Here is a 28,000-nt window from a genome sequence, read left to right as displayed (position 1 = left end):
GATGGTGTGGATTTAAAAGGACTTGTATGTCAGCATCGGGGCTCTCAATTTTGCAGTAGTGTTCTGTTTTTTTCCATCTACAAAAGAACACCTCCCAACCAAAACCTTGTCTCTCAGCACCATATATGTAATAATGGTGTTTAAAAGTTAAAAACAGACTAGAGAAAGTTGAAGTCACTGCGATACATCTAGTTTCTATTTGAATCGCAGATTGATACTGATTTACCAGGTCTGTATGGAGGAAGTGCAAGTATCTTCCTTTTAATTATTCGTCTGAAAAATATCTGCTCACTCTTGCTGTGGGTGGTGGGATGTCTGAAAAGCCCAATGACAACATGGTGAAGTTCCTGGCTCTCCCTCCGAAGACTGGAAACAGCACTGGGTCTGGTTCAGACACCATGGTTGGTGAACGGCTGTCAACGGAAGTGAGGCGCCGCCACCACACCATGGAGCGGGACCGCTGTAACGCAGAGCACCGCTTCTTACGCCGCAGCGTCATTAGTGATTCCAACGCCACAGCTTTGGACCTTCCTTTGCCCAGCAAGATCCCCATCCTTGCGCACCAGCGGGTTCAGTTGCACGAGGTTATCACCCAGAGGCACCACACTGCGGCTGCCCTCGTCCCACAGGTCGGCGCTGGTGCGGCTGTGACCGAGGAGTCGTCTCGGTGTGAGGAAAGCGGAAGACCTGAAGAAAAGGCGAAGGTGGATGCGGTGATTGAAGAAAAGAAGGCCGCCTCTGCAAAAGACGTATGTGATGGAGAGGTGGCAGTGGCAGCTCACACGGTACCCAGCCTTACTTCAGAACCTCCAACTCAATCTGAAGCTGAGAGCAGCGGCGGGGCAAAGGTGGATCGCGAGGAAGGCGATGAAGATAAAGACACCGCCAAGGCTCGAGCTGAGGCAGAGCAGAGAGAGGCAGAGAAGAAAGTACAGGAAGACATCGAGGAGGCCGAGACCAAGGCAGTTGGGACATCAACAGATGGGCGCTTCCTGAAGTTCGATATTGAGATTGGACGTGGTTCTTTTAAGACGGTCTACAAGGGTCTGGACACCGAAACCACAGTGGAGGTAGCCTGGTGTGAGCTGCAGGTAAGACATTGTTATGCGTATTGGGCTGGGGGGTGAGAGGGTCCCTGTTGTGTATATGTTTTTATTTTTTTAATTATTTTCATTCAATGAGGGAATTGAGTAAAATAAGATACATCAAAATAAAAAACGCAATGTTTTTCTTTGCTTTATTTAGAGGAACAGGACTCTCGATCGCTCCCTCTCCAATGTCTCCATTACGCATGGAGAGGGAGATAGGGGCGTAAATTGCACCCCGATCGCTCCCTCAATAAGACACACAGAGGACCTGAAATATAATTGCAAGAGAGAGAGACTTTTATCTGATACTTTGAATAATACTTTGAATCTTCAGAGGGGGAAAACACGAGTCAAGACAGATAAGAATCTCAACAGTCCTGTTTGTCCCCTTATTGTTAACAATGATAAATTCTTATTTGCGTCTTTCCATTTAAAAGTAGCTCTCCACCAGATGAGGTCTGAGCCATGCTCATTGTGCTGTCTGTTTATAAAGATAAAAACTGGTTATTGTATTGTAACGGCTATATGTTGACAAATGACCAAATTAACCAGAAAAAAAGATAAAACTTATATTGTTTCAGTTAGTTTGAAGTTTTCCCGTCTAGTTTTGACTAAAATGTTTTTCGAGTTCCCATGAACACATCACTTCTGACACACATTCATTTTCTGAGCCCATGAACGCAGCATCTCTTCCTGCTTTGTTGTGCTTTCAACCGGAGGTAGAGCCTTGTCAACATTTTAGTTTTAACGGTATATCATAGTCCACTAGTTAATCCATCACGGATTGCGTTCGCTCAGGCGGATAAAAATAAAATGCTAAAGTGGGTCGCCGTATCCCCCCCCCCCCCCCCCCCCCCCCCCAAAACCCATCTTTCGATCAATTTGTACGATTCACACGTCACCGAAATTGGCGTGAATAAAGCGACATTCGCCTAAAAGCGAGTTGTTTGCATCCCTGACTGTAATAACCTTGCTCTACTGCCCTCCACTCTGATTGACTCTTCGGCTGACAGTGCACTGTCAGCAGCCCGGCAGGAGAGACACCCCGTGGTGCACTGGGATTTCATAACTGAACTATGAGCAGGATGCACACTTTTACTTCAGTGTCATCACAGATGATGAAGAAAGGCATTAAAACATGAACCACCCGAGGTGCCGGTGCGCACGTGAGTAAATGCACGTGCAGCGTTCTGGTTCCGACTGTAACAGCAAAATTTAAATATCACTAATGAAACAAATTAATTTATTTTGGGGTGCATGTTTTTCTGTTTTTTCCTTATTAGGGGTGAACGATTAATCAAATTCATACCAACATCGCAATTTAACAGAAAGCAATTTTCAAATTGCAAAGCCTGCGAGTACATTTATTTATTACATTTAGTTATTTTTAAATTAATTTTTTATATATATATTCTACTGTTACACAATCTAACCAATATGGCTGTCCATTTTGCTGAAACGCTGCGTTTTTTTCAAATGTTCAGATTCAAACAATTTCAATGCTTGAAGTTAAATCAATGAGTCAATATTCTACTGTGATTGAAGGGGTTTTTTTTGTGAAAGCACCAATACTTAGCTAAATATTGTAAATGTATTGATTTAGAGTTAGTCTGCAAAAAAAAATTTCATATTTGATTTTGCTAATATTGCCCATCGCCCCGCCACCCTCTCCTTCATCTAAAGCTCCTTTTACACATAGTTCCCGGTAAATTACTGGGATAACCTTTCCGGTGTGGTTATTATATAGAATCACGTCATCGGACCTTCCCGGGCGTAAAAGACGCATCTAGGGTCTGAGTGTCATTTTTAAGAAGAAAAATAATAAATTATGGCCTGTCTCCATAGAGACGGGATACATTTCAGTTTCTCGTTTTTGCAGCCGACTGCCACGGTTCAGATCAGACGCCATCACATCGCCATTTTGTTATTAAAATTTTACTACTAGGTCTTGTGGTGGAAAATTGCCGGACCAGATTTCCCCGAATATGCATCGCTGCTCAAATTCACACATGGCCCCATACAGGAAATCTTCCGGAGCATTGCTGGGAAAGACTGCATGTGTGAAAGGGGCTTAAACACTCATTTTTAACCCACTTAGTTTGGAATATAAACAAAAGAGGCCGCTCATTGCAACAACCTTCTATTTAAATTTATTATCAGTAGTTTATTTTTCTTCTGGAAGGTTGACTACAACATCTACCGTTGATGAAGCATTTTTTTATTGGGTATAATTAGACCAAGGCCTAGTGGAAAAGAGACTAAATAATTTCCTTCTTTATTGTTATCTGAGGTATGGCCTCAGTCATTTCCCTGAAGAGAGACATGGCTGGCATTTCCCCTATTGTTCCAGTATTCTATTCTGTTAGGTTTGAGAGGAATGCATTTGTGAGTGGTTAATCTGGCTAATTTATGGATGGGCCTTAGTGTTCAGACCTTGACTCACAATTAGAGGTAATGTCCAAATAAATATTTTGAATGTCGAACTTTTACAGCACACTAGCTGATATGATCGGTCAATGTACCCCTAGAAATTGAAGAAAACAGACTGGACAAACTTCACATATACGGTTGTTCTCCTGCTGAGAAATGGTAGCAATGGCTATTGTGGAAATACATTTTGTCATGAGGTAGTGCTGAACGATTGGGGAAAATCTAATTGAAATTTCTATTTACTTAAAAAAAAAAAAAAATTAAGACCAACTGCGATTTTGTATGTTGCCATTATTATTATTATTATTATTATTATTATTATTATTATTAATAATTATAATAATAAAAATGTAAGTTCCGTATCTTCTGTATTATTCACTAAACAGAAGCAATAAATCATTCTATAGCAGTGGTACTCAACCTTTCCCAGCTCAGGAGCCACATTAACAAAGAATATTTTTGCAAGAGCCAAATTTCTGAAACCTCCCTTTCCTCCATCAAACCATTATGAATTTTAAAATAAGGCTACTAGTAATATCTTACTAATGAATGAAAAGCATGATGTATGCTTTCATAAATTACGTACAAAAAGCGATGGGCCGACTCTACTGCGCATGTCTGCTGCGCTTGCAGCTGTAGATACCTTTTTCTCTGGAATATGTCACTTAAATTAAGTTAAATGGCTTAAATAAAACACGTGGATTGAGATAAAAATTGTCTTTTGTATTTATTAATTGCGTGGAGGCTGTTGTGGTGCTTGTAGCATGGAAGACGATGGAGGATTTGGACGCACGCGGTGGTCTCGTGTGCTGTTGGGGGTCCAGTTATAAGTTGCGACTCCAGGTTATTACTTATATACGGTAATAATATAATTTAATACCAATAATTAATACAACAATTTCCAGTGGAAACCGGGTGATCAGCCGTTGATCACTCAGTTAGCAAATGGTTGATCACTACCAGGAAACAGATCTCTATAGACAAAACCTTTTTTTATTTTATCGCAGCCTTTGTGATTTGAAAATTGCGTTCTATTATTGTGATGGCAGTTTGAATTCAATTAATCGTTCAGCCCTAGTCATGAGTGTTTTCCCCCTATTCTAGATTTTTATGAGCTGAAAACTGCTTTGTAGTAGTTTTATGTAATTGCACCACTGGAAGCCTATAAACAAGATTATGCATGTGGGTCCTTCTATTATATTTTCCAATCATCCCCCTTTTACCAACAAAAAGTGAGATCTATGAGATGGTCATGAGCTTGCATACAAATCTGTTTTGTAAAATGCATTCTTTGTAAGGAGTGGCATGAGCTACTGCTTTGGATCTACCATAGACCAATAGATAACACATTTGGAAGAACAAGCTTCTAAAAGGCTGCATCTCTGCTGCTCATGCTTCAAAACAGCATCACGGCTCTGAGTGAAGCTTGACCTTATTCGCTGCATGCAAGTCAACATTTTTTGTCACGTTTTTTTTGTTTTTTGTTTTTTGTTTTACCATCCTGTCATTGAGTGACTTGAGTTGTCATGTGACAGCGCATAAGCATAGTAGGAACGAAGGCCACAATCTCAGCGCCAGAGATTACAGAAATGGCCCCTCCCAATGAGAGAATCTGGCGCATTCTCGGCGCGCACCCCCTCTGAACGTGTGTGACTGTAAAATGGGTCAGATTCCTGACCAGGAATTTCTAATCTCCTGTGTGAAGTAAAGTGCAGCTGATTGGCCTGCCAAGACATGTTGCTCCCTTCTACTTTATTTCCACCCAATCGCCCCATTTCAACTCCACATTTCTTTTTTCTTTTTTTTCTTTTTTTTTGCGCTTCCTCAACCGCTTTTCAGCCCCACTCCCTTGCTGTCACTATTGTTTTTTCTTAGCTGCTGTGTTTCCTTACAGCCTCTTTCCACTCCTCAGCATGAACTGATTTTCTGAGGGAATGGGTCGAGAAATACTGTTCACTATTTGCTTTTCCCTTTGTACCTTAAGAAAGATCCTAAGTCATGAGTCATCCTCTGATTTATAATGTTGAATGAGCTTTTTGGTTCGAGTCTTGATCCTGTTAACTTTCCTTTTTTTAGATACTCAAGATTTAAAAATTAGTTTGGACAGAACATCATTTGAATACTGCTTATATTTTCGCACTGAACCTGAATTGACCCATTTGTTAAAAAAAAAAAAAAAAAAATGTGGCATCATGCTCACAAATAATCATGTTAAATGTTGCTGGCAATGACTATGTTATGAGTCTTTCATTCCTGTAGTTTGAAGTTGTTATTTGCTGACATGTCAGCAGGAAGGAATGTGCCTCAATTTATCTTGTCATCTTGTCAGCCCAAGATGGATTAGGGGCGGACAAGGCGGATTTCTCTGGGTTTGAAAATTGTTTGAAACATTTGGGATAATGTAAGTACACAACTCAACAAAATATATTACGTAGTAGTAGCATTCGTTTTTAGAAATTTTAATGCGGAAAAGTGACATTGTACCTTTTTAGAACAAACAGTACAATTTGAGATGACTTGAGGTGGGTTCAAAGTAAAGGAAAAGCAGCTATTCAGGTACGGAAGAGTTGAGGATTGGTATTTCTTGTTTGTGCCATAGTGATGCAGCAGCAAGTCAGCCTTGTTGACACTCTTGAGTTTGCCTCAACGCTTGTACGCTTATGCAAATTGTGTTTGCAAAAAATTGTCATGAATGGCCCACATTTTAAAGCACACAGAGGTGCAATACATAACAAATGTTCTGTGCCAAAGGCATATTTTATGTGGAAGCTATTTGTCCAGTTGTCTAGCCAGCCGTCTACCCCCCCATTTGTTTCGGATCTCACATTGCAGACATGTTTGAGCAATAAGTAGGTCAACGCACTGGGGAAGTAAGTGTGAGTGCCGGGGGGAGTGGAATTTATTTGGGAACCTCCCCTTTCTCTGCCCAGCCATCCTTAACGAATTGGTCATCTCCAAATCTCTATCTGTCCAACCCGCTTCCTTCCCAGACTTGGCTGAAGCTCAACAGTGAAATATGAATAAGAAAACCCCAGGCATTCTCTCGAAGGCATGCGTGTTCGACTGGCTGCTGGTATGCCAAGAGTGCTGGGCCATACCCCACTAATCCAACAGGCAGGCTTTCTTGCGATTGTTCTCTTTCGGCATTAAAGAATGCTTGGAGATTTTGAATTTGAGCCTCCTTTTTTATTTTTTTCTCCTGACTACAGTGCCAATTAAGTCTCCTGGTTATCCTTGATCCAACATTTCTTTGGCATCATACCTTTCTGAAACCACAGATCAGAGCTTGCTTCCCAGCTAAAAATGGGAAGAGCAAAATGAACACTGTCAAAATATGAACCAGGGAGAAAAATGCATGCCATTGTCTCATACTTCGGTTCATCATGAATATAATAACACAATGTGCAATAAATATACACTTCGCAAAGGGCAGAGATGCCAGTAGTAATGACAAAATCAATCAATTGTTCCGTTTGCACTCTGCATGCAAACTGCAATATCCCATTCAGATTTAAAAAAAAAAAAGTAAACTGTCAAATGGTATGTTGAATAGCGATTATTTTTAAAGAGTTATTTTTTAGTTATAAGTGGAGGTTTGAGGAAGATTTGCCTCTACTGAAAAGGGAAATATGTTTGTTGTGTGCAGATACTTTTAGTGAAAGAGATGACATCTCACAAACCTTCCTTTATAGCATTAGTTTTTGTCTCACTATGGGGAATGTGATAAACTAGCACTGATGAAGCAGCTATGAGGGAGGAACAAGAATCCTATATATTTGACTGCGTCATTCATAAACCTCTTCTTGGCTTCCCACAGAGGCATCACCTCTTGCAGTAACTGCCTACACCAGAGCCTAATTTTTTTGCTTGGCCACTGATTGGGCCAATTCTCGAGAGCGCTTCTGGCTATCACATTTTGAATGAAATACTCTGGCTTCATGTAGTCGCTTCATGGTCAGTTTTCTACTGATGAATTTCTACAATATATCCCATCATACCTTCCACCACTAGCCTACATATTGACTACTTTATTTGAAGCTTTTGTCCTACAATTGTCCAATGTATTGGATGAGGTCTTGATTATTAAAATTATCGTACTTCTATTGTCATTTATCAGGGTAGATGTGGTGGCCTGGCTAAGCTTAGCCATATCAGAATTAAGGATAAAGAGGACTATAACATTTTGTCTTTTAGTTGATCCAACCCCCAGTGTCATCCTCAGAGCAAGAACCTGACAAGGCCAGTCCTCAGCACCATCACAGGCCTATCCTCACTCTGTCTATTTTTAGGTTCAATGGGTTATTTATGACAGCCTTTGCCTGGCAGCAGTATGTTCTCTTCTACATTGGCCATGCTGCAGTTTAGTGCCACTAATATAATTCACAATGCTGTCTCGGGGAAAAGCTCTGTTAAGGTGCTAAGATTTTAGGGTTATCTTAAATTCTTCCCTCCCCTAAATAATAGGGGTTTTCGGATCAAACAGTTCTGGGGACTGCCTGAGGGGAACTGGGGAGGTTCCGCCGAGAACTAAACCTTCAAGGGCTTTTTTTTACTCTTTGAATTCACACCGCCAGTAGGAGCTCTGAAGTGACGTCAGCCAATGGGGTTTCAGCACGAGTTTCGCGTTCCATGTTGTATTTAATCTAAAATCCTTGACTTATTTCACCCTATCAGTCCACCAAAAACAGTTTCTGAACAAATTTGAGCTGAGAAATAGGCACTCTAGTTACTGAATCTTCACTCATATTAGATGTACAATGCGTAATTTTAAAGTTTGCTCCGATTTTCGGAACGCAAGGGCACTTCTGCACTGCCAGAGTAAACATCTGAAAATAAAATAAATACATATACAATAAAACACAAGTTTTATCGTTTATATTTTTTATTGGCACAGAGTGTACGTGGGCTAGTCTCACGGCCAGAGAGATGCGACTCGACCGGGGCTCACTGGGACAGCCCGCCCCAGTCAAGGGTCGCACCGGGGGTGGAGGTGGACGGGGAAGGCAGCGAGCAGCCCGTGGCGAGGTCGGGGCCTTTTCTATTTATAAAAATATTCAAATTACTTATGTGCTAGGGATAAACAAAAGGCTGCAATTGGGTGGGGGCAGGACTTAAAAAAAAAAAAAAAAGTTGTTACACAATCTAATGATTAGGGCTTTTCCTCCTATAGGCAAGCTAGGCAGATGCATTAATGAACCTTGGTGCTGATGCGCGAAAAAATGTTTTTAAAGCTAAAACATGACAAAACATGACAAAGCATGACAAAGCATGACAAAGCATGACGACGACGACGACGGTGGGTTAGGGTTAGGGTTGACAAGTGGACACATAATGTAATCGGCGCATGCCTGAGCACCAGTAATACCAGTAGCCGTGGCAACCCTAGTTCCCGGGGCTGGATTCAGCGCGCCAGAACGGTGTGTTTTTATTTCAAGTCTCCTCATGGGACGGACGCGTGCATAATGGGGACACTTTCTCAGTTACTCAGTGACCAGTCCGCGGTGCACTGTGCAGGTGGTGTGCTGCTGGCAGAGCCCGGAACACCTGTAGAGTTTTTTTTTCGGGTTTTTTTTTTTTTTTACTTGTTTTTTTTTTTGATTGTTTTTTTTAATTAAATGAGCACAAAGCTGTCCCTAAGCGCACAGAGCGGCGCTCATTCAATTGCGTACACAAAGAGGATGTATGTGGATGTAAGTGCGCAACAGTTTTTTAAAATTATTATTATTATTTTTTTTAATAATGCATTTCTGCTGAAATGTTTTTTTGTTTTGTTTTTTAACGAATGTTAATTTTATGATTCTAACAATTACAAGGCTTGAAGTTAATTCAGTCAGTCCATATTCTATTGTGATTGAATGTTTTTTCTTTTTCTAAATTTCTTAATTCAATTGTTAAAAAAATATATATTCTTCATATCAATTTCAATTTCCCAAATCGTTCAGCCCTAGTAAGTGGAAATATTTGGGGAATAAATTTATCGTTTGATGTTTATTTTTCCATCATTTTAATAACATTTTTGGATCGATTCACTCTTACACTTATCTTATTTCTATGTCAAACTAAGCCGTACATATATTTTTTTATCCATTTAGTCTTTGACCTTTCACACAGATATTGGCAAAGGGCAAGACACTTTGATTGCCCTCGGATATTATTATATATTGCAGTGGTATAAGTAGTGTAGTTGCAACATGACTGCTTATGGGCTGACTCAGTCCTACTGTGTCAGACGAAGCTGCTGTGACTCATCTCTTCTGCCCTGTCGGTGTCTGCCAGTTTTGCTTTGCTATTTCCGACACCTTTTAAAGGCCCCCTTAAAAGGGTATTTAGATGACGAGTCTGAAATGCCCGAAATTGTTCTCTAATGTCTTTCGTGACCAGCTTGAATAAAATCAAACTCAATTGAGGGAAATATGCCCATGATCATGTCACTTGAAAGTTAATAATGTTGAGTATTATATCTGTGCTTCATGGCTGGGATCAAAAAAGTTAACTGCAATTTAAGATTCAAGATTCAAGATTTTTATTTGTCACATACATATACATACTTCCATACATATATGCAGTGAAATGTAATCACTGCATTTCTGACCATTTCTGACCATAATTGTATCAAATGTATTGGTCTTTTCCTGTTTTTAATTTAATTTGTTCACAATCTGACATTAGTAATCAATTTAATTAGAAATAAAGTTCATAATGTATGTAAGGGCGGTGCTTTCTTTAATACAATGAATAAGGAAATACAGATAAAATAAAGATAAAACAATCTTTTTATTTTCTTTATTTAAAGGAATGGGACACGTGATCGCTCCCTCTCCAGTGAGGGAGTTACAAATTGCGCCCGGATTGCTCTCTCAGAGGACACACTTTTCACATGTTAATAAATAACTTAGGCGGTTTGTATGAATCCGACGTTATCTGTGGTGGAAATCTTTAATGCCCGCCTCTTATCTGATTAGCTAAGTAACCATAATATGACATTGATGAGCGCCGCTGCTGTTAGGCTCTCGACCAAAAGAGTCGTGGAAAGCAGCGCCCCAACCTTAAAAATACATAAAAATTTAGATAAACTCAATGCTTAGGCCTGACGGGGGGTCAATTTTAGCTTCCAATACATTGGGGGGAAACCCTGCGGTTTCTGCGGCCAGCCAGATTTATTACACTGTTTACAAGTTTGTGTGCATTAACTAGAGATTAGCACATTCTTCAGTACACCGCTCATTCGTCAAATGACTAATTTACAGATAGTTTAGTTGAATAACTCCCAACTGTAAGATGGACTGTGAAGTTTTCTTCACAGATTTCACAATTTCTTACAAAAATGCTCATCTATGATTCAAAACCCTATTTTATTTAAAGCTAGACATGCTAGTTTGTATTTAAAAGAGCCTTGCAGGGATTTTTATCTTTTTCTATTTTTAAGTGATCATATGAATGAATTGGCTTTTTTTTTTTTTTTAAGACGACACCCAAACTAAATTTTTAGTAAATTTAAATTTCCATTTGTTTTAATATTTTACTTTCTTGATTCAGGAATGATCGTTTCCACAGTATTCCACGAGCCAAGAAGCAGGCTATTGCAGCTGCAAGTCTCAAAAGCTATGTGTGGGGGTGGGGAACAATACAGGATAGGGGAGGGAGCTCTTGTGACTATCAGCCCCTGCCCCCTCCAGGCACAGGGCCTGTGGCTGAGAGCTGCCTTGGATGTGTTGCATGACTGTTTCCACATGATGTGGAAAAGGGGAACCACTGGCCTGTCGATGGATCCTCTGAAAAGTAGGTCAGTTGGTCAAAGTACGCAGTAGCGCCTCCCTTACCCTTCACCCTTTATCATCTATGCCGTGATATTGGTGATAAATTACAGACATCCCTGTTCTCAAAAGGTCTCCACATTTACCCCTGGTATCCTTTAAACCCGACATAGGTTCCCAAAGAATTATTTTGCTCTCGGCTACTCCCGTTAAGAGTAGCCACAGCGGATCATCTGCCTCCAATATCTTCTGTTCCCAAAGAATGTGGAAAGAATATATGACCTCAAAACGCCTGAGGACTGCCAGCAGCTCCTTGACGTTATTTTAAGTTATATTGTACTAGACTATATTTTATAGTTTCCTCAAAACGCACACACACACACACACACACACACACACGCACACACGCACACACGCACACACGCACACACGCACACAAGCACACAATGCTCAAGCTTCCTGTATAACTTGGCTGGCTGCCAAGTCTTGGGTTAAAGTGAGGTTTTCATTTTGAATATGTTGGTAGTTTTTTAGTACGGGCGGTTTATTGCTTTTGGCAAATTGTTATGAGTCGGCTTCTCTGTAGTGAAGCATGGTGCGAATGTAGGTCATGCCAGGAATTGGCAAGGTAACTTGAGATGGCCAGAGAAGATGAATGTGTTGCATGCTCCAGAGGTTATGGTAAGATCCATTGCTATTACTTTTGCAATGGTTTCTTTCCATAAACTCATTCTCAGACTGTTTCAGGCATTTGTTGATTGTTTTTGTTTGTTTGGTGTTTTTTATTTTTATTTTATTTTTTATGTTAATGGTCTTGTTGAACCCACTAACAATAGTATATAATTTCTAGTAGTTTGTCTCCCACTAGTTAAGGGTTTGGGTTACATTAGCATGGGGCTGTTTCTGAGATTGGAGCAGTCCGTATTTTATTGTTTGGATATTGGCAGTTAATAAAGTTGGTTATATGTTACTCTTGCTAAATTGTATAATGAAGTTGAATTGAGGAAAATTACATTTAACAGTTGAGGTAGGGCTTTAATGTGGGCAGGAAATAAACACAGATATGACCTTAAGTGTATTCCACCATGTTAGTCAAGCTTTCTAAGGTATTCAAATAAATGTCAAACTCGTGGGTAGTATTTTGTTCCATATTAGGGAATCAAGATCGCTGTAAATCGAAGCTCTCATCTTTCTTGGCTTCCAGTGGACATGTTTAAACGATAAATTATGGAAATATTTAGGTGGTTATCTTTCAGTCAGTGGTTACAAGTTTGACAAAATCATTATTTAATCATCTGAGAAATGCTCAGTTTCTGACCAAAATAGTCATTCAAACCTTTGTAGTTGTAGCCTCCTCGTTGATGTCCCTCAACTGCTCTATCATTGGAATTTTAAACACTGTATATAATATTGTTGATGATAATGTTGAGTATACTTAATATTTCTTTCTCTTTTTGTCAGGATCGCAAGCTTTCCAAGTCCGAACGGCAGCGCTTCAAGGAGGAGGCGGAGATGTTGAAGGGGCTGCAGCACCCCAACATTGTCCGTTTTTATGACTCTTGGGAGAGTCCCTCAAAAGGAAGGAAATGTATTGTACTGGTGACAGAACTCATGACTTCCGGCACACTCAAAACGTGAGTAAACAGCTTGTATAACATTGACACAATAAATACCTAAGTGAAGCTAACTGGCTAGTATTGCTACTAGCCTGTCTTTATGGCTAATTGCAGGAGTTGTTAATTGTTTTTACACACAGCTTTTGACATTATTACAATTGTTAACTAGCTTCCATAACGGCAGATCAGCATAATACAATAAATAATGTTGATGATGTACGCTGGCATCATTTTTATAAATGGAAATGCTTAGTTTAGATAGTAATTTGATAACAAAATGAAAATGACCCCTTTCCCTTCACCACCTATCTGGAAAGGAAATCACAAATGACACGTAGCCCTAATATCAAATCGTGGGTTTGTTTATCTCTAGATATCTGAAACGCTTCAAGGTGATGAAGATCAAAGTGCTACGGAGCTGGTGCAGACAGATCCTGAAGGGGCTCCACTTCCTTCATACTCGGGCCCCTCCCATCATCCACAGGGACCTTAAGTGTGACAACATCTTCATCACAGGCCCCACAGGATCCGTCAAGATAGGAGACCTGGGACTGGCTACACTTAAGCGTGCCTCCTTCGCCAAAAGTGTCATAGGTATGACTGCACAGTCATTGCTGACTCCCCCTGTCCCCGCAAAGGGGCAGTGCATATCCAAAGGTCATTATACTTGTGTATTGAAAACCATTGGAATCATGAAAGGGTATTTTTTTTACTTTGTGTTTTTGTTTCTCTGACAGTGTGGTTCAAAAACAGACCACAGTGTTTCAGCTCGCTCTCAAACCACAGCCCAAACGGAGGCCAGATATTGTGGCTCTCTTAGGCAGATAACAACAAGCCCTTCTCTCTTCACACTCACACAGCAAGTCTGTTACATTTGGTCTCTGTGACAGAATCTTTCTGTTCTCTGTGTCTTTGATAAGGGATTTTTTTTTATTTCCAGGCACCTACTGAAAGTAAGTAGCGCCTCAGTTCTTTCCTTGCAGAGTACAAATATCTTATTTATACAAATGTTATGCCTTGTACTTGCAGGCTAACCTGGTCAGGGCTAATGGTACACCCTTGCCTTCTATCCTAGACTGATCTTTGTTCTGTGGTTTGGAAATATGTGGTCTGTTTGCCAATAATGTTTAACATCTCTTTCTATGGCTTTACCTCAACAGGTTTTGGCTAGACTTTGTCTTTCTGTCATTTAAAAACATTTCAGGATGAAATAAGTTATTTTCTCCCTCTTCTAGGGAGTCTCCTCCATCCCTGCTCCCCTCTTTATCCGCTTATTTTTATTTATTTATTTATTTTATTTTATTTTATTTTTCCACGTTCTCGGGTATTTTTTTTTAAAATGTAGGCTCTAGCTTCAGCTGTGCCCCATTCTGCTGTATGGGATAAATAGGGTACTGCTGGTCTTTGAGTAAGTATGCACTTTTATGGGCCTGGTAAGTCTGTCAGTGTGCTGTGACACACACCACTTTAGAAACAATTATTGAAGAACCAACTGGGTTTTTCTGTGTAAGACCTACATTTGAAGCCTGAGTTGTCATTTTTTTCAAAGGACTGGTGTACAGATACACACTCATGACCACAGCATCTAGCTATGGGATCTGCTTATCTCAACCTTGACGCTTAACACTATTCCTTTACAGGTCAAGGAAAGACGGTAAGTCAACGATTTAAAAATAAATATTAAAAAAAGGTAAGTGCATTAAACCAGCTGTTTACTTCCCTGTAAGGTCTTGACACAAGTTACTTCCATAGTTAGTCCTATTTGTAAGTCAAATACTAGTGGCATTCATTTGAACAAATGGACCTCCATTTTGGCTTTCTCCAGTGTCCTCTGTATCAAAAACTACTGAAATGTTTTGTAAACTACTCATTACGGCTCTGAAGTGTGTTCTGTACACCAGCTTTCACATACACTTTCACCCCCAAATTGTTATGGTCTTACACAGACAAACGGGTGCATCTTTCTCTACGGTCTAACTGAGCTTAGCTTCCTCTTCCTTTTTTGTTTTCTGTCCCTTTTATACTTTCCTCCCCTCCTCTCTCTTTCTCTCTCTTTCCTAATTATCCTCTCGCAGGTTCTACTCCGAGAGATGGCGACAGGCCTGATTACTCTTCCTCATCCTCCTATTCCTCAACCCCTCGCGAGTTTGGGGGGGCTGAGGGGCAGTGGGTTGTGAGAGGGGCCCACTCAATCTGTCAGGGAGATCGAGAGTTCTGAATAGTTGTTTTGATTTAAGGTACCCCTGAGTTCATGGCGCCTGAGATGTATGAGGAGAAGTACGACGAGTCAGTGGATGTGTATGCCTTTGGAATGTGCATGCTGGAGATGGCCACCTCAGAGTACCCTTACTCAGAGTGCCAGAACGCTGCACAGATCTACCGCAGAGTTACCAGCGTAAGTCTTCCCTTCGGCCCTTTTACCAGCTGCCCTTACTTCCAGTGTCAACACTAATCCTTTGCTGTGAAGGCTAGTTTTAGCCGCAGCCACCGATACAACTAAACTTTAAAAACAGCATATTTACCAACTAATTGTTCTGGCAGAGCTTTTCAGTTCGGCAATTCCTCCAGACTAATCTACGTTGCCGTCGTACCTTCTAAATTTCGACTTCTCCGCCCGACTTATTTACATTTACGTCATTACGGGTGTCATTCTAATTGCACTTGTGTTTTAATTATTTACAAACACACTAGTGGACTCATGTAAGCTCCTTCCCCATTGTCCTTTTTCCTCTGGTGTTTTTGCTGGTGTTAACTAAGAAGGCACGAGGCGTAGATGGTGGATTTGAGGTTGAGCCAGACCACCGCTGTTATATTGCAACCAACTTAAAACACACACAAACACACGCGCAAGCTCATTTTGACAACTTGCACAGTTTTTGTAAGTATATCAGTAACGGCTTTGAACGATGTTCAATTGTTATAAAGTCCAAGTATAGTAAGAAATCTCTTCTAGTGTCCCTAACTAACGGTTAACTCCAGTCAAAGGTCTAACAAGTAGGTCATTTCCATGTGATTAGATCAAGGTATAGCTATTTTTTTTGTTATATCCCAATGTCAGCTATTAATTGTTGTACACAAAGCAGTTCATTTAGGGATTTGTACTATTGCTTTATATGTATGTCAAGTGCAGCAGTCCAACATATTTCTGCAGTGCTATGGCTCCAGGCCCTAATTAATTATCCTACCACAACATGCTTTAATCTGCAAAAGCCACCTGCCATTAAAAATAAAACTTGCCTTCAATTTTATTTGAGTGATTAGTGCCAAAATGGAATGTATTTAAAATCCATCTATTTAAAATACATCTTGTAATTCATTGGAAACTGTTGCATTATTGACTCTATAATGCAGCATTGCAACCGAGGTTGAGTGCATTAAGAGAAAGATAATTCAACCCAATCCTAAATCCTACACATCCTTATCCTGCTTAGAAGGGATACTGAGGTAGATAGGGTCAGGTTGATAGTGGTTGGGCGAGCATCCAAATCGAGTTTGTTCGCAAAGGAGAAGCATTCTCATTCAGTCTTTTGTGTTTCCTTTAGGGGGTGAAGCCAGGCAGCTTCGACAAGGTGGCCATTCCGGAGGTGAAAGAGATCATTGAGGGATGCATTCGCCAGAACAAGGATGAGAGGTTATATAATGATACCAGTCCCCCTCTGACTGAAGCCTATGAAACGGACCATCTGTTTGCTCACTTGTGCTTTTACATCCCCAGGTATTCGATAAAGGACCTCCTGAACCACGCCTTCTTCCAGGAGGAGACGGGGGTCCGCGTGGAGCTGGCAGAGGAGGATGATGGAGAGATGGAGGCCATCAAGCTGTGGCTGAGAATTGAGGATGTAAAGAAACTCAAAGGAAAATACAAAGACAATGAAGCCATCGAGTTCTCTTTTGACCTCTGCAAAGACGTGCCAGAGGATGTGGCCCAGGAAATGGTGATTATTTCAAAGTTTTGATACGCAATGCAGAAAACCTTGAGATTGACGATGCCACAGCTAGTTTCAGTCAGTCACTCAATGCGTTAGGTGTGTTGAATGAAGAGTGAAAATGGAAGTGGTTGTTGTCTTATGTTGATTTGTAGTTTACTATCATTTTTGTCTTCATGCACCAGGTTGAGTCTGGATATGTGTGCGAAGGTGACCATAAGACCATGGCCAAGGCCATAAAGGACAGAGTGGCTCTCATCAGCCGCAAGAGAGAGCAGAGGCAGCAGGTCTGTAATTCATGCCAGACCCTTTCATCTTACCATTTTGTCCTAAGTGTTTGTTGGTGTCCTTTGAGTGCTTTCCTAGAGCGGTTTGGGTTGGTCCTTTAATGTTTCCCCTTGATACTCTCCTGAAGAATCTAATACATTTTGCTGTCAATTTAATTGAAGGTGCGACAGGAGCAGGAGAAGAGGAAGCTAGAAGAAGAACAGGCTCAGTCACTTCAGTCCCAGCAGCAACACCAACCCAGCCACCAATCCGGCACCGAGGCCCCACAGCTTCCTGTGCAGGCAGTACCACAGCCTGCCACATACATCCCACCACAACCGGCCCTTCAACCAATGCAGCAGATGGCTCCTCTGCCCACATCCCAGCAGACTCTCCAGGCAACAAGCTACAGTAGTCCTCAATCAGCCCACCTAACGGGTCCAGTTCAGGGGGTCCCTTATGTCCCACTGTCTATTGGGCAAGCTCCAGCTCCAGCTCCAATACAGGTTCAGAGTGTCAATGCTGTCCAGACGGAGTCAGAAGAGCCAGAGGCGGATCATCACCAGCCGCGGCCACAGCACACCGCCGGAGGTTTGTATCAGGGATCACTTATCATAATTAACTGATTGGCGCTTGACAGGCTGTCATAAAACTGAGCCATCCTCTTTTATCATCCCTCCACTTGCAGCTAGCCAAGTTGCAGTCAGGCAGCCAGGATCTTCTGTCCTCCATGAGGCTCAACCTGCAATGTCATACAGTGCTAATCAGCAGCCTCAACCCCAGGTGTCATATTCTAAAACTAACTCATTATTCAGTCATATAGCACATTATTGTATTTGAACTTTTCTTCTGTCTTGAATAATAAAGAAATGCAAACAAACATTCCTCTTTGATAAATCAGGTCCAGCCCCAGATCCAAGGCGTTCAGGCGACCACAGTCCTTCCTGCGTCTACCAGTGCCCCGACTGCCGGGATGGCACCTCAGCAGGTAGAACTCATTTCTACATGTTCTGTCAGCCTTTCCTCTTGGAAAGCAGAATAGTCTCACAAAGTCCCATGATCTCAGTTTGTTCTGTCTGGTTGTTACACTTTCTTCCTTTGTTTTCATTGTATTTTTTATTTTTTTTTTATATATATATCTTTCCTGAAATTCCCACCTCTTATGTGTTGTGTTTTGTTTCTTGTAGTATGGAGCTTACTACCAATCACCGCTTCCCCCGCAGGTAGATAAACACGTCCCTTATAACATTCTCTAGAGTCAAAACGTGACAGAATCTTTGCTATCCAGTGTATTTGCCTGTAAGACGTGTACTTATTGAACCCTAGTTTCACTACTAACGTTTCATGAGACATACTTTACAAGCCATGTGAGGAAAGTTTCATTGACGTGGTAAAAAGAAATCGACAGTATGACTCATGCGCTGACGGGCTGTTGCCTAATATGAATGATGAAACTTTGCAATGTTGTCAAGCAGGTAAGTGCCTTAGGCCTTGGGGGAAAAAAGCCAGGTCTTTAAACATTTAGCCCTTATTGGTAGTAGGAATTAGATCCTTTGTTTTGTGAAGTTGTTTTAATATTTACCTTTTTGGCCCTCTCCCCCCCTTCATTCTATCTCTGTTGCTCCCTGCCATAGGTGTCCAACCAGCAGGTGATTCTGCCTCCGTCCTCCCAGCCTGTCCCTCTGCAGCAGCAGCCAGAAGCCAGTGCTGCTCCACAAAGTGTACCTCTGTCACAAGCACAACAAGGAGCTCAGCAGCCACAGGTGACACACACCTGCCTCACTTCCACCTATTATGACTTATGGACTGACATATTAAGATCCAGAATTCCATCATATGTTGTTCCTTGCTGTGGACTCATTTCTACATTGCATGGCTTTCCCACTCATTTGCATGCTGCTTCTTCTGGCATAACAATTAGTGTTTGGTCAATGAGCAAAGCCCTCCTGTCCTGTCTCCTCCAATCAACGCTGAGCATCTATACTTCCTCTATCAGGCAACATGCCTCTCTGTTCCACAGGTACTCTCCAGAGCTCATCATAGTGTTTTTGTGATGTTTATATATAGTGGGTGAAAGGATTCGTTATATTGGGAATACATGCTTGTGCTTGTGCATGCTTGAATACATCTTGAGTCTTTGTTTGTAAAAACAATTTTATTCCAATTCCATGCACCACTCAGAACATCTTAGTTGCTAGTTATTGAATTAATGCTTTTATTTAGATTTAGATTTTTAATCTGGGAGTCTTCTCACAATAGTCTGTTACCTAGGGCTGGGCAATGTTGACAAAATCAAATATCACGACCGCGACAATATTTCTGACCAAAACCTCAATATCAATTTGGAGATATTTTGGGGATGGCTATTGGTGTGTTTTTGAGATATTTATACACAATAGATATTTCAGAAACAGTCATTGGTAATGTGGCTATTCTAACCAAACAGGACTGATTTGAACAGCTGGAGCAGTCTCAGATGTTCAGAAAATTTGCATTACTTTACTGTAATGCAACCAATTTAATTTTATCGCCACATTACGGTAACCAAAATGAGAGAAGATATCTAGTCTCACGGTATCTATATATTGCCCAGCTCTACCGTATCCTATAATTATATCCTAGAAAAGCTTTACCGGAAAGTTTTTGTTCCAGTTTCCTCCACTTGTTTTTTCCTAGCTACCCCTGTATGGCCTTCCCCCATGCATGTATCGGCTGGTATCTTGCATTGATCTTTTGGTCTTTATTATTTGTATTTCAGGTCCCTGTGAGTGTTCCTCAGTCCGCACCAGTGGAGCAGCCTGCAGGGCCTTCTGCACTAGTGCCACCCTCTGTGGAAAGGTTTGTATTGGCAACAAATATAATCACTATTTGTTTTTAATTTTTTTCATCAAAATAGCAAAAATAAACATTTTGACCAGATAGCGCTTACCTTTCATATCAATCTCTGCCTCAGTTGCCTGTCAGATGCAGCCTCAGGTCTCAGTGACAGCAACGACGGGCACCCAACATCAGGCAGCCGACACGAAGGCCGCTCGCTCAAGCGCCACCAGCGGCGTTCAGTGCGCAGTCGCTCTCGGCATGAGAAGTTCTCCAAGGCCAAGCTCAACGTCCTAAATGTAAGTTTCTCCTTTTTTACGCGTGTCTTCATCACTTTGACACCGCACGCTCCCGTATTCTAATGAGTTCCATTCCGAATGTTCCATTTAGATTTCGAACATGGGAGACAGAGTGGCCGAGTGTCAACTGGAAACACACAATAGACAGATGGTGACCTTCAAATTTGACCTGGATGGTGACAATCCAGAGGAAATCGCATTCATTATGGTATTGACTTCAAATATCACCCATTTTGGTGGATGTGGATACCAAGACCTGGCATTCTCTGTATTGGTTCTGCTGTGGATCTGACATGACATCAAAATGCTAAAACAGCTTCACGCACGCTGGCATTTGTTCCTAATACTTGTCAACATCAATACTGGCTTTTATTTATAACTTATCAGGTCAAGAGTGAGTTCATCCTTGAGAGCGAGCGAGAGTCCTTCATCGAGCAGGTTCGTGAGGTCATAGAAATGGCCGACGAGAAAGGAGAGCTCATTTCAGAAGGCTTCGCCCAGGTATATTCCTGAGCATTAAAATCTATTATAATAACCCAGTCCCCAAACTGTGAGCCTCCGTGCTTCATTTAGTTTTCATTTTGCCACAGATGAGCGATCTCCAGCAGCAGCCTGAATCCACTCCTCTAATACCAGGTAGACGGAAAACACCCATGAATGCACAAATCTTCCCCTGCGACAGAAGTCGTTATACATCTCTTTTACACCTCTTTTTCCTCAAACCTTTGCCGTAGGCATTTCTCCCAACACCGCAGCCCAGGTGGTGCACTCAGCAGGCCGCAGGTTCATCGTCAGCCCCGTGCCAGAGTCTCGTCTCAGAGAGCAATTTTTTGGTCCCCCATCTGCTAATTCATCCATTGGCGATAAACAGGAATCAGGTATCGGGTGTTTTGTTTGACTGATGAACTGGCGCTGCTCTACATGTCATTGGTGGAAGTGAATGTTTACAAGCTGAATCTCGTATTCTGCTTTTTTGTTTATTATACAGTTAAAATCACTGGTGTATATTTTGTTGCTATTTCTTTCTCATGTTTTTAATCTTGTTGAGTTGAAAGGAAACTGCTTATTCAATCATTGATTTGTAAATTTTGCATTGTAGCTGCACCTGTGAATCTGGGCCTCTCTCTATCGGCACCGCCTGCCGTCCTCCAGCAGGCCTTCAGTGAGATGAGGCAGATGCACGGGGAGAGACGCTACACCATCTCTCACCCAGTGACAGAGCCTGAACCTAGCACCGTCCTGTCTGGGCAGACTGAACTCTGCCCTAATAACACTCAGGCTCCTGTCGAGGCTGCGAGTGCCCCACAGCCTCCCTCAACTGGGAGGGTTTCTCCCTCCCTTGTACCAGCCCAGTCCCAAGCCCCTGCCAGCGGTGATGCTGGCTCACCCCCCCAGTCCTCCCACCAAGCAACCTCTCAGCCCACTCCTGCATCCACCGCCAGCATCCCGCCCTCCTCGGCTGCCGCTTCTGCACCAGCTGCATCCCAGTCTCCGCAGCAACAACTAAGTGGATCTGCAGTCTCCGCCCCTTCTGCTGCGACCGTTGCACCCGGCACTAGCGGTGCAGTGCCGGCCTCAGATCAACAACCCCCGGCCTCTTCCTCCCAACCTGGACTTTGCTCCGTCCCGACAGCGCTGTCTGTCACCTCCCAGAATCAGCCTGTAGTTACGGCCATCCCTGCCTCTGAGCCAGAAGGAGCTGAATCCCAGACCAAGGCCCCTGGGGTAGAGAACATCCAAGCCCTGGATAAAAAATTGCGGTCTCTCTTTAAAGATCAAAGCACCGCCCCATCAGTGGAAGGCCCTCACGGCGCTGGCACTTCGTCTCCTCCTGCCGGGACAACGTCGCCTCCGCCTGGGATGGTCCTCGTCCCCCCATCCAACCTTTCTCTCTCTTCCGGAGTGCAGGCTGCCCTAGGACCAAGCTCAACCCCGGGGCCAACTGGTGCCCCCGCAGGACACGCCCAGACCCCTCCAACCAAACCCAGAGCACAGGTGACTTCAGATGAAATTAAACCTTTTCAAATTAGGCTTTTCAGATACTGTAGATTCATACTGACCTCAGGTTTGTTTTTTGTTTTTTAGACTCTTCCTACTGGTTTTGATCAGCCTGGCTCACCTCCCTCAGAGCAGATACCCCCTTTCCCAGGACCAGCACAGGTGAGAGCCTATATGTCTCCTACTTAGTCAATATGAACTGCAAAAGAGTTTCTATTAATGTCAGAATTCTTAAACACACGTGCCTAGGGAAGATTTCAACCCACAACCAGCTGCTTGTCCTCACCAATCTATCAAGCCTATTTAGGTGTGTGTTTGTGTTCAAGTAAATATCGAAAGCTATTGTGTGTATAAAAGCCACTGATTGTTTTGCTTTGCGGTCATTTTTCAAAGAAAATTTAAGAATTTAGTTTTGAAGTTTCATGCACAACTATGTGTTGACATCAAGCAGGCTTTTCAACTTATGCGAAGCGGGCCAGAATATCATATGACTATAAAACATAAAACATGCCTCATATTATTCACCTTATTTGGTCTTCATTGCTAACTTTGCTTGTTTCTGCACTGCTTCAGTCCCAGCAGCGTCTGGGTGATTTGGAGACTCAGCTGAGGAGAGCTTTGAGCCCAGAGACTATACAAGGAGGAGAATTCACTCTGGGACGTTTCCAAGTATGTTTTTCATTATGGGTGGAAAGTGCTTCTTTTTATTCAGGGTTAAATTATTTCCTCAAAGTTTTGTGTACTTTAGTTGATAATATTTATGTTTACATCTCATGCTTATCGTCTCTCGTGTCTTCCTGAAGGTCTCTGTGGCTACCGACGGAGCCTCCAGCAGTGTGACGGAACCTTCCAATGCGGTCTCTTCTTCCTCACTGACACCGTCCTCTTCATCCTCATCTTCATCGTCTTCCTCGTCCTCCCTTTCAAGTCCTGAAAACACTCTCCATCGATCATCACCTCTGTCCAAAGAAGTTCAAAGAGAGGACACCGTGGACGGGGCTTCTTCCCTCCCTGATGCGCCTTCATGTCAGCCCACCACCATTGGGCGCTTTCAGGTGTCCAATGCCACCGAACCCCGTGCCGGTTCCAGCTCCAAAGTGGGACGTTTCTCAGTAACAGGTGTGTCAGGTTAAAAGTAGTAATCTGTAACATTATTTTGCTCAAAAATCCCATATTTGATTTAGCTGTGACCTAATAAGAAACAGCGATTCAATACTTATTGTAAGGCACTTTGGACAAAAGCGTCTGCTTCATTACGTAATGTATTTGCATGCTCATCTGTATGCTGTTTCGATTGTCTATGGACCGCCTTTCTCGGCAAAGATTGGGCACACCCAAATAGTGGAAGGCAGTGGCACTGAATTTTATAAACCACCGTTGCTAGTTGTGGTCATTAAACTCTCAATATGGACGAGCATTCACAAAAACGAACCTCACCCTTGGGTGAAAGGAAAATAACCCCACTACATCAAGTGACAGACAATTAGTCATTTGTGAAATAGTTGCATAATAAAGTGTGTCTTTAATAGTGACCCCGGCTTCAGCAGCGGCCTCCAGTGTGCAGAACGGGCCCTCGTCCTCAGTCCCGAATGACTTAAGCAGTGACAATGACGACGACTCAGGGCCTGAAGATGATGATTTCAGGAGGGAAGTCAACCGCCTCAAAGAAAAGTATGTCATTCATTAAAATGATGGCTTTGGACCGAACGTTTCCTCTATGAAAATGTTCTCACATCCCCAAGAAGACCACTTGTTCATTTCGGAAAATCTTCATCAGTTTCTCTACCCTTCTTCTCTGCCTCCCATAGACACATGATAGAGATCCAGGCCTTGCACTCTCGTCAGAAAGAGGAGGTAGATGCCCTTTTTACCCGGTTGGGCAAACCTCTTCCATCGGCTGCACTCCCCCCTCCGGGGGCCATAGCTGGAGCTCGACGCAGGCCAAAAAGCAAGGGGCATAAATCCGGCCGTAATTCTGGCCAGCCGAGCCCCCTCCATTTGGGTAAGGACAGGAGTGTGTTGCTGAAATGTATGTCTCCCTGACGTGCTCAACCAAATGACGGCCACACTACCCTTATCGAGCATCAATTGCATCATTTTTTCCCCTCTGTTGTACTGATTATGTTTTTAGGAACCCCAGTCTTGGCCCATGCCCCCCATACTTCACCATCACCCCCAAAGCATGCGTCACCCCCCACCACAGGGACCACGGAAACGGCCGGCAAAAGCTCAGTCCACCGGCTCAAATCCTCGCCATCCATGCCCAGCCTCGGCAGGCCCTCCACAGGTACAGACAACCTTGAAGAAGTTGTCTTGAAGAAGTATTGGGTCTAAAAGGCTTTCCTAGTTCACCGCTCTCCTCAATCTTTTTTTTTAGGAACAAGCGGGACGAGCTCTGACAGCGGCCCGTGCCACAGCCAGAACCCCAGTCATTCCCTGACCCAACCGGCTGGACCGAATTCCGGCCAGAAGTGCAAGGGCACCTTCACCGACGACCTTCTCCTGCTTGTGGATAACTGGGCCAGGGATGCCATCAGCCTCTCACAGTGCAAAAGGGGCCCAAAAACTGGAACAGCAGGACACGATGTAAGTTTTAAACTGAAAGCATGTAGTATTGGCCCTGTAGTGCATGTGCTGTAAAAATAACTATCTCCTCAATTTTGCTCCAGATTATTCCACCAGCCAACATAGGACGCAAATTTTCCGCCCCAGGCCACCTCTGCCCAACGTCCACCGCCACTACCCACCACCCGAACGTAGCCAATCCCTCTGCTCCCATGGGACCTCGGAAAGGCTCCCTGGGCCCAGTGGCCCCGGGACCTCTCAATGTGGGTTACACTTCTGCCCCTTACAGCACACCTCAATGGGCGGGCCCCACCAACCCCTGCCCTGTCAACCTGCTGAGCCCCACACAACCCCTAGCCCAGTATCCGCCCCCCACCACCGCCTCCACATCCCTGCCACAAGGCTACCACATGGCGTCCACGTCAGCTCCGCAAAAACCCATCAATCCTGGAGGTTCAAATCTGAGGCCCACGTAGCCCAGTGGCAGCCCTGGGGGGCTGGGACGAGATAGGACAAGAACCACTAGTTCTCTCTGAAGCCCATTGCTGAGCTGGTTGTAGTTGTTGTTGTATGTGCTTTTTATTTGAATTTTACTTTTTTTTTTTTTTTTTTTTTTAGAGATAGGAGTGGGGCGGCTTGTGCGGTTCAGTCCTAACTGCAGGAAGAATGCTGTCTGGTAGTTGGAGGGAGAGTGCAATACACACCCACTGCACAGCAGTCGCACACTTTCCCTGCCGTTGGCTGTGGAATTAGCTGTGTTTGACTAATTGATTGGTTTTGTCCAGTGAATATAACTGAACTCGAGGGCAAAACCAGCAAACAGCCAAAGATGTCTATAGAGCGGACCCGTTGAAACGTCGTCATTCCTGTGAAAGTGAGGGGATCGGAGGATTCATGTTTGACATCTTTTATTGTTTCTGGCCTTAAGCGTCATTAGGATGAGGACAATTTCGCACAATAGTGCTCAGACGAAAATACACATTCGTACACACACACACACCTTTAACTATGTTTATTGGGTCGAGTGGATTTTGTTAAGTTAGGCTGAGCTGTATGAAGGAGGGAGTGGAGACACAGAAAGTTTGAAAGATTGAAATTCTGATCTGGTTGAAGATTTGCCGAAGTATGTCTGAGAGGAGAGGTAGCAATGGAGAGAGAGAGCGAGCAGGTGAAGGAGGAAGTGTAGTACCTACGTTTATTATTTGCATTTATCCCATTTGTACAGTAAAATGCAATAACTGCAAAGAAAGATATACTATACATCGAGAAAGCGGTGGCCTTAACCTCCACACACGAAGCGACAAAACCACACACGAGCGTGTACATAGACGTTTGTTCACTGGGTTCTATTTCCATGTTTAGGATATTTATGTGTCCTTTGTGAGAAGGTCTGGTGTCTTTTGTGATTTGAGTTGTCACTATTCGTTCATTGATCCATAACTTTTTTTTTTTTTAATCATATATATTTATATATTAACTTTTGACATTTTGGTGTAAGCCAGCGGGTCGTAGACCCTTTTGGGCTTGAGTCGCGGAGGTGCTGGGACTGTAATCAGAACTCGACAAAAGGAATTTCTGCGGCCGCTGCCGGTTAAGGCTCGAGGGAATGCTAACACCACGTCGCCTAGTGTACACAGCGGTGACTGCAACCGAAGACCTTGATAGTTCCGGGGCTCGTAACCCGCGGCGTGCAGACAGGGGACGTGCATTGGTCTGGAGATGTTGGCAAACTGGGGGCTTTGTGACGCTGACTCCAACGCAAGACTCAACTCAGTCTTGTCAAACAGTATCTCTTAAATCCTCTTCGAAATCGCCTCTCAAATCACAAGTGTCTGGGGTTCTCTCTGTGGTCTGTTTTGTAAGTGTATATTTAACAAAACAAACAAGGTGTTCTTTATGGACCTGTATTCAGCCATCAGATTTTGATGTTGTTTCACTGTAATTATTATTAAAGGTTGTTAAACAACATGTAGTTACGGAATATTAAAAGTGCAATTGCGGGTCATCGTTATTGGTATCCTTCAACACATTAATGATCCTGCTTTTTATTAAGCTCTTATCTTCGACTGCCCCGTTCCCTTTTCTAGTTTTGTGTATATACATATATGTTAATGTGAGGTAAATGGTTTCACGTGATGCTCAGTGGCTCTAGAGAAGTGTGTGTTTGCCACAATTCAAACGCTCATCCACACTCTGCCCCCGCTCCCACGCAGAACACTAGTGCCTTGTGTCCCCAACAAGTCTCATATCCATCTGGTCCCTGGACACGTTTCAGAGTGTAATATAACTGACTGTTCTGCAGAAAACCAGTTGACACAAACCTGCTCAAAACACACATTATTAAACAAAACAATGCTACCCCACGTAGCACAGTCGTTAAAACTTAAAAAAGATTTTTACAGCTTCTCGGAATATTAAAACACACGCAAAGCACATGAGTGCAGATCAGAAGATCAGAGAGTTTGGGAACCCATCTCCAAATCGGTTTGTATCTGCAAATACCTGGTTAAGTCGCGTATCAGGGGCGCGTCACACTGTTTGCTTTCGATGTTTCATAGGAACCGGCATTTAAAAAAATACTAATAATAAATGGCGTCACATTTGCTCCGTTTCTTTCTCGCACAAGTCCCACCGCCTCAACACGAGTGCCATTTCTCATCGTGACCCTTTCACCTTCCCATAGATTGGATGATTACTTTTAACTTCTCTAGAGAAAGAAATAAGTTGCTGCAATGCAGAATATGCAATGTCAAAGTTTTATAGGGACCGAGGGGTAATGGAAAACATTTGCATGTTATTGAGGGTTGTTACTGACTTACATGTTTTTGATATTGGAATATAGAGTTCCTGTTTCTTTTCTTTTTCTTCCGTTCTGTAAATCCACCGACTGCAGATCATCTATCAATGTTGTAATTCAGCGCTCTGGCAGACTCACTTCAGTACCAATACGCATATGAATCTGCATGCTGACTTAAATGGTTTTTATTCTACAAATAACTACCCGCTCACAATCTAGCACTGTACAGCACAATGAATATCCATGTTACGATGCTATTATCAGTACTATCCAAGATCTGTCTACATAATACTGTCAATAGGCTACTGACACCTTTCCATATCCTCTTTTACTCTTTATTTCCAACCCTCTTTACTGAACTTCCTGTGACTCGGTGTTCTCTGGTTTTGTGTATGTTTTTCACATTGTACAAAATGTACAAATAAAAATTTAAAGCCCACGTT

General features: G+C 42.7%; 1 protein-coding gene across 2 annotated transcripts; it reads left to right on the top strand.

Moving 5' to 3' along the window:
* Positions 1-4: 4 nt before the first annotated feature.
* LOC307231465 (serine/threonine-protein kinase WNK1-like) lies at positions 5-27,990 on the top strand. Of its 2 annotated transcripts, none has more exons than XM_080002184.1 (27): positions 5-1,091; positions 12,734-12,906; positions 13,262-13,482; positions 15,126-15,283; positions 16,431-16,519; positions 16,604-16,823; positions 17,000-17,101; positions 17,264-17,672; positions 17,770-17,864; positions 17,983-18,069; positions 18,269-18,304; positions 18,716-18,844; positions 19,840-19,919; positions 20,035-20,197; positions 20,289-20,405; positions 20,585-20,698; positions 20,788-20,833; positions 20,932-21,075; positions 21,297-22,192; positions 22,283-22,357; positions 22,769-22,864; positions 22,999-23,314; positions 23,725-23,866; positions 24,004-24,197; positions 24,327-24,482; positions 24,573-24,781; positions 24,865-27,990. In XM_080002184.1, the coding sequence occupies exons 1-27, from the start codon at positions 312-314 to the stop codon at positions 25,234-25,236; spliced, it is 5,619 nt and encodes a 1,872-aa protein (XP_079858310.1). In that variant the 5' UTR covers positions 5-311; the 3' UTR covers positions 25,237-27,990. The 2 variants fall into 2 exon arrangements, with proteins under 2 accessions (XP_079858310.1, XP_079858311.1); XM_080002185.1 differs by lacking the exon at positions 5-1,091 and adding an exon at positions 2,134-2,254.
* Positions 27,991-28,000: the final 10 nt, after the last annotated feature.

This window comes from Zeus faber (assembly GCF_960531495.2).
Source record: "Zeus faber genome assembly, chromosome: 6".
Lineage (NCBI taxonomy): Eukaryota > Metazoa > Chordata > Actinopteri > Zeiformes > Zeidae > Zeus > Zeus faber.
The sequence above is the reverse complement of the archived record's forward strand: the minus strand, read 5'-3'. Positions and strand labels throughout refer to the sequence as shown.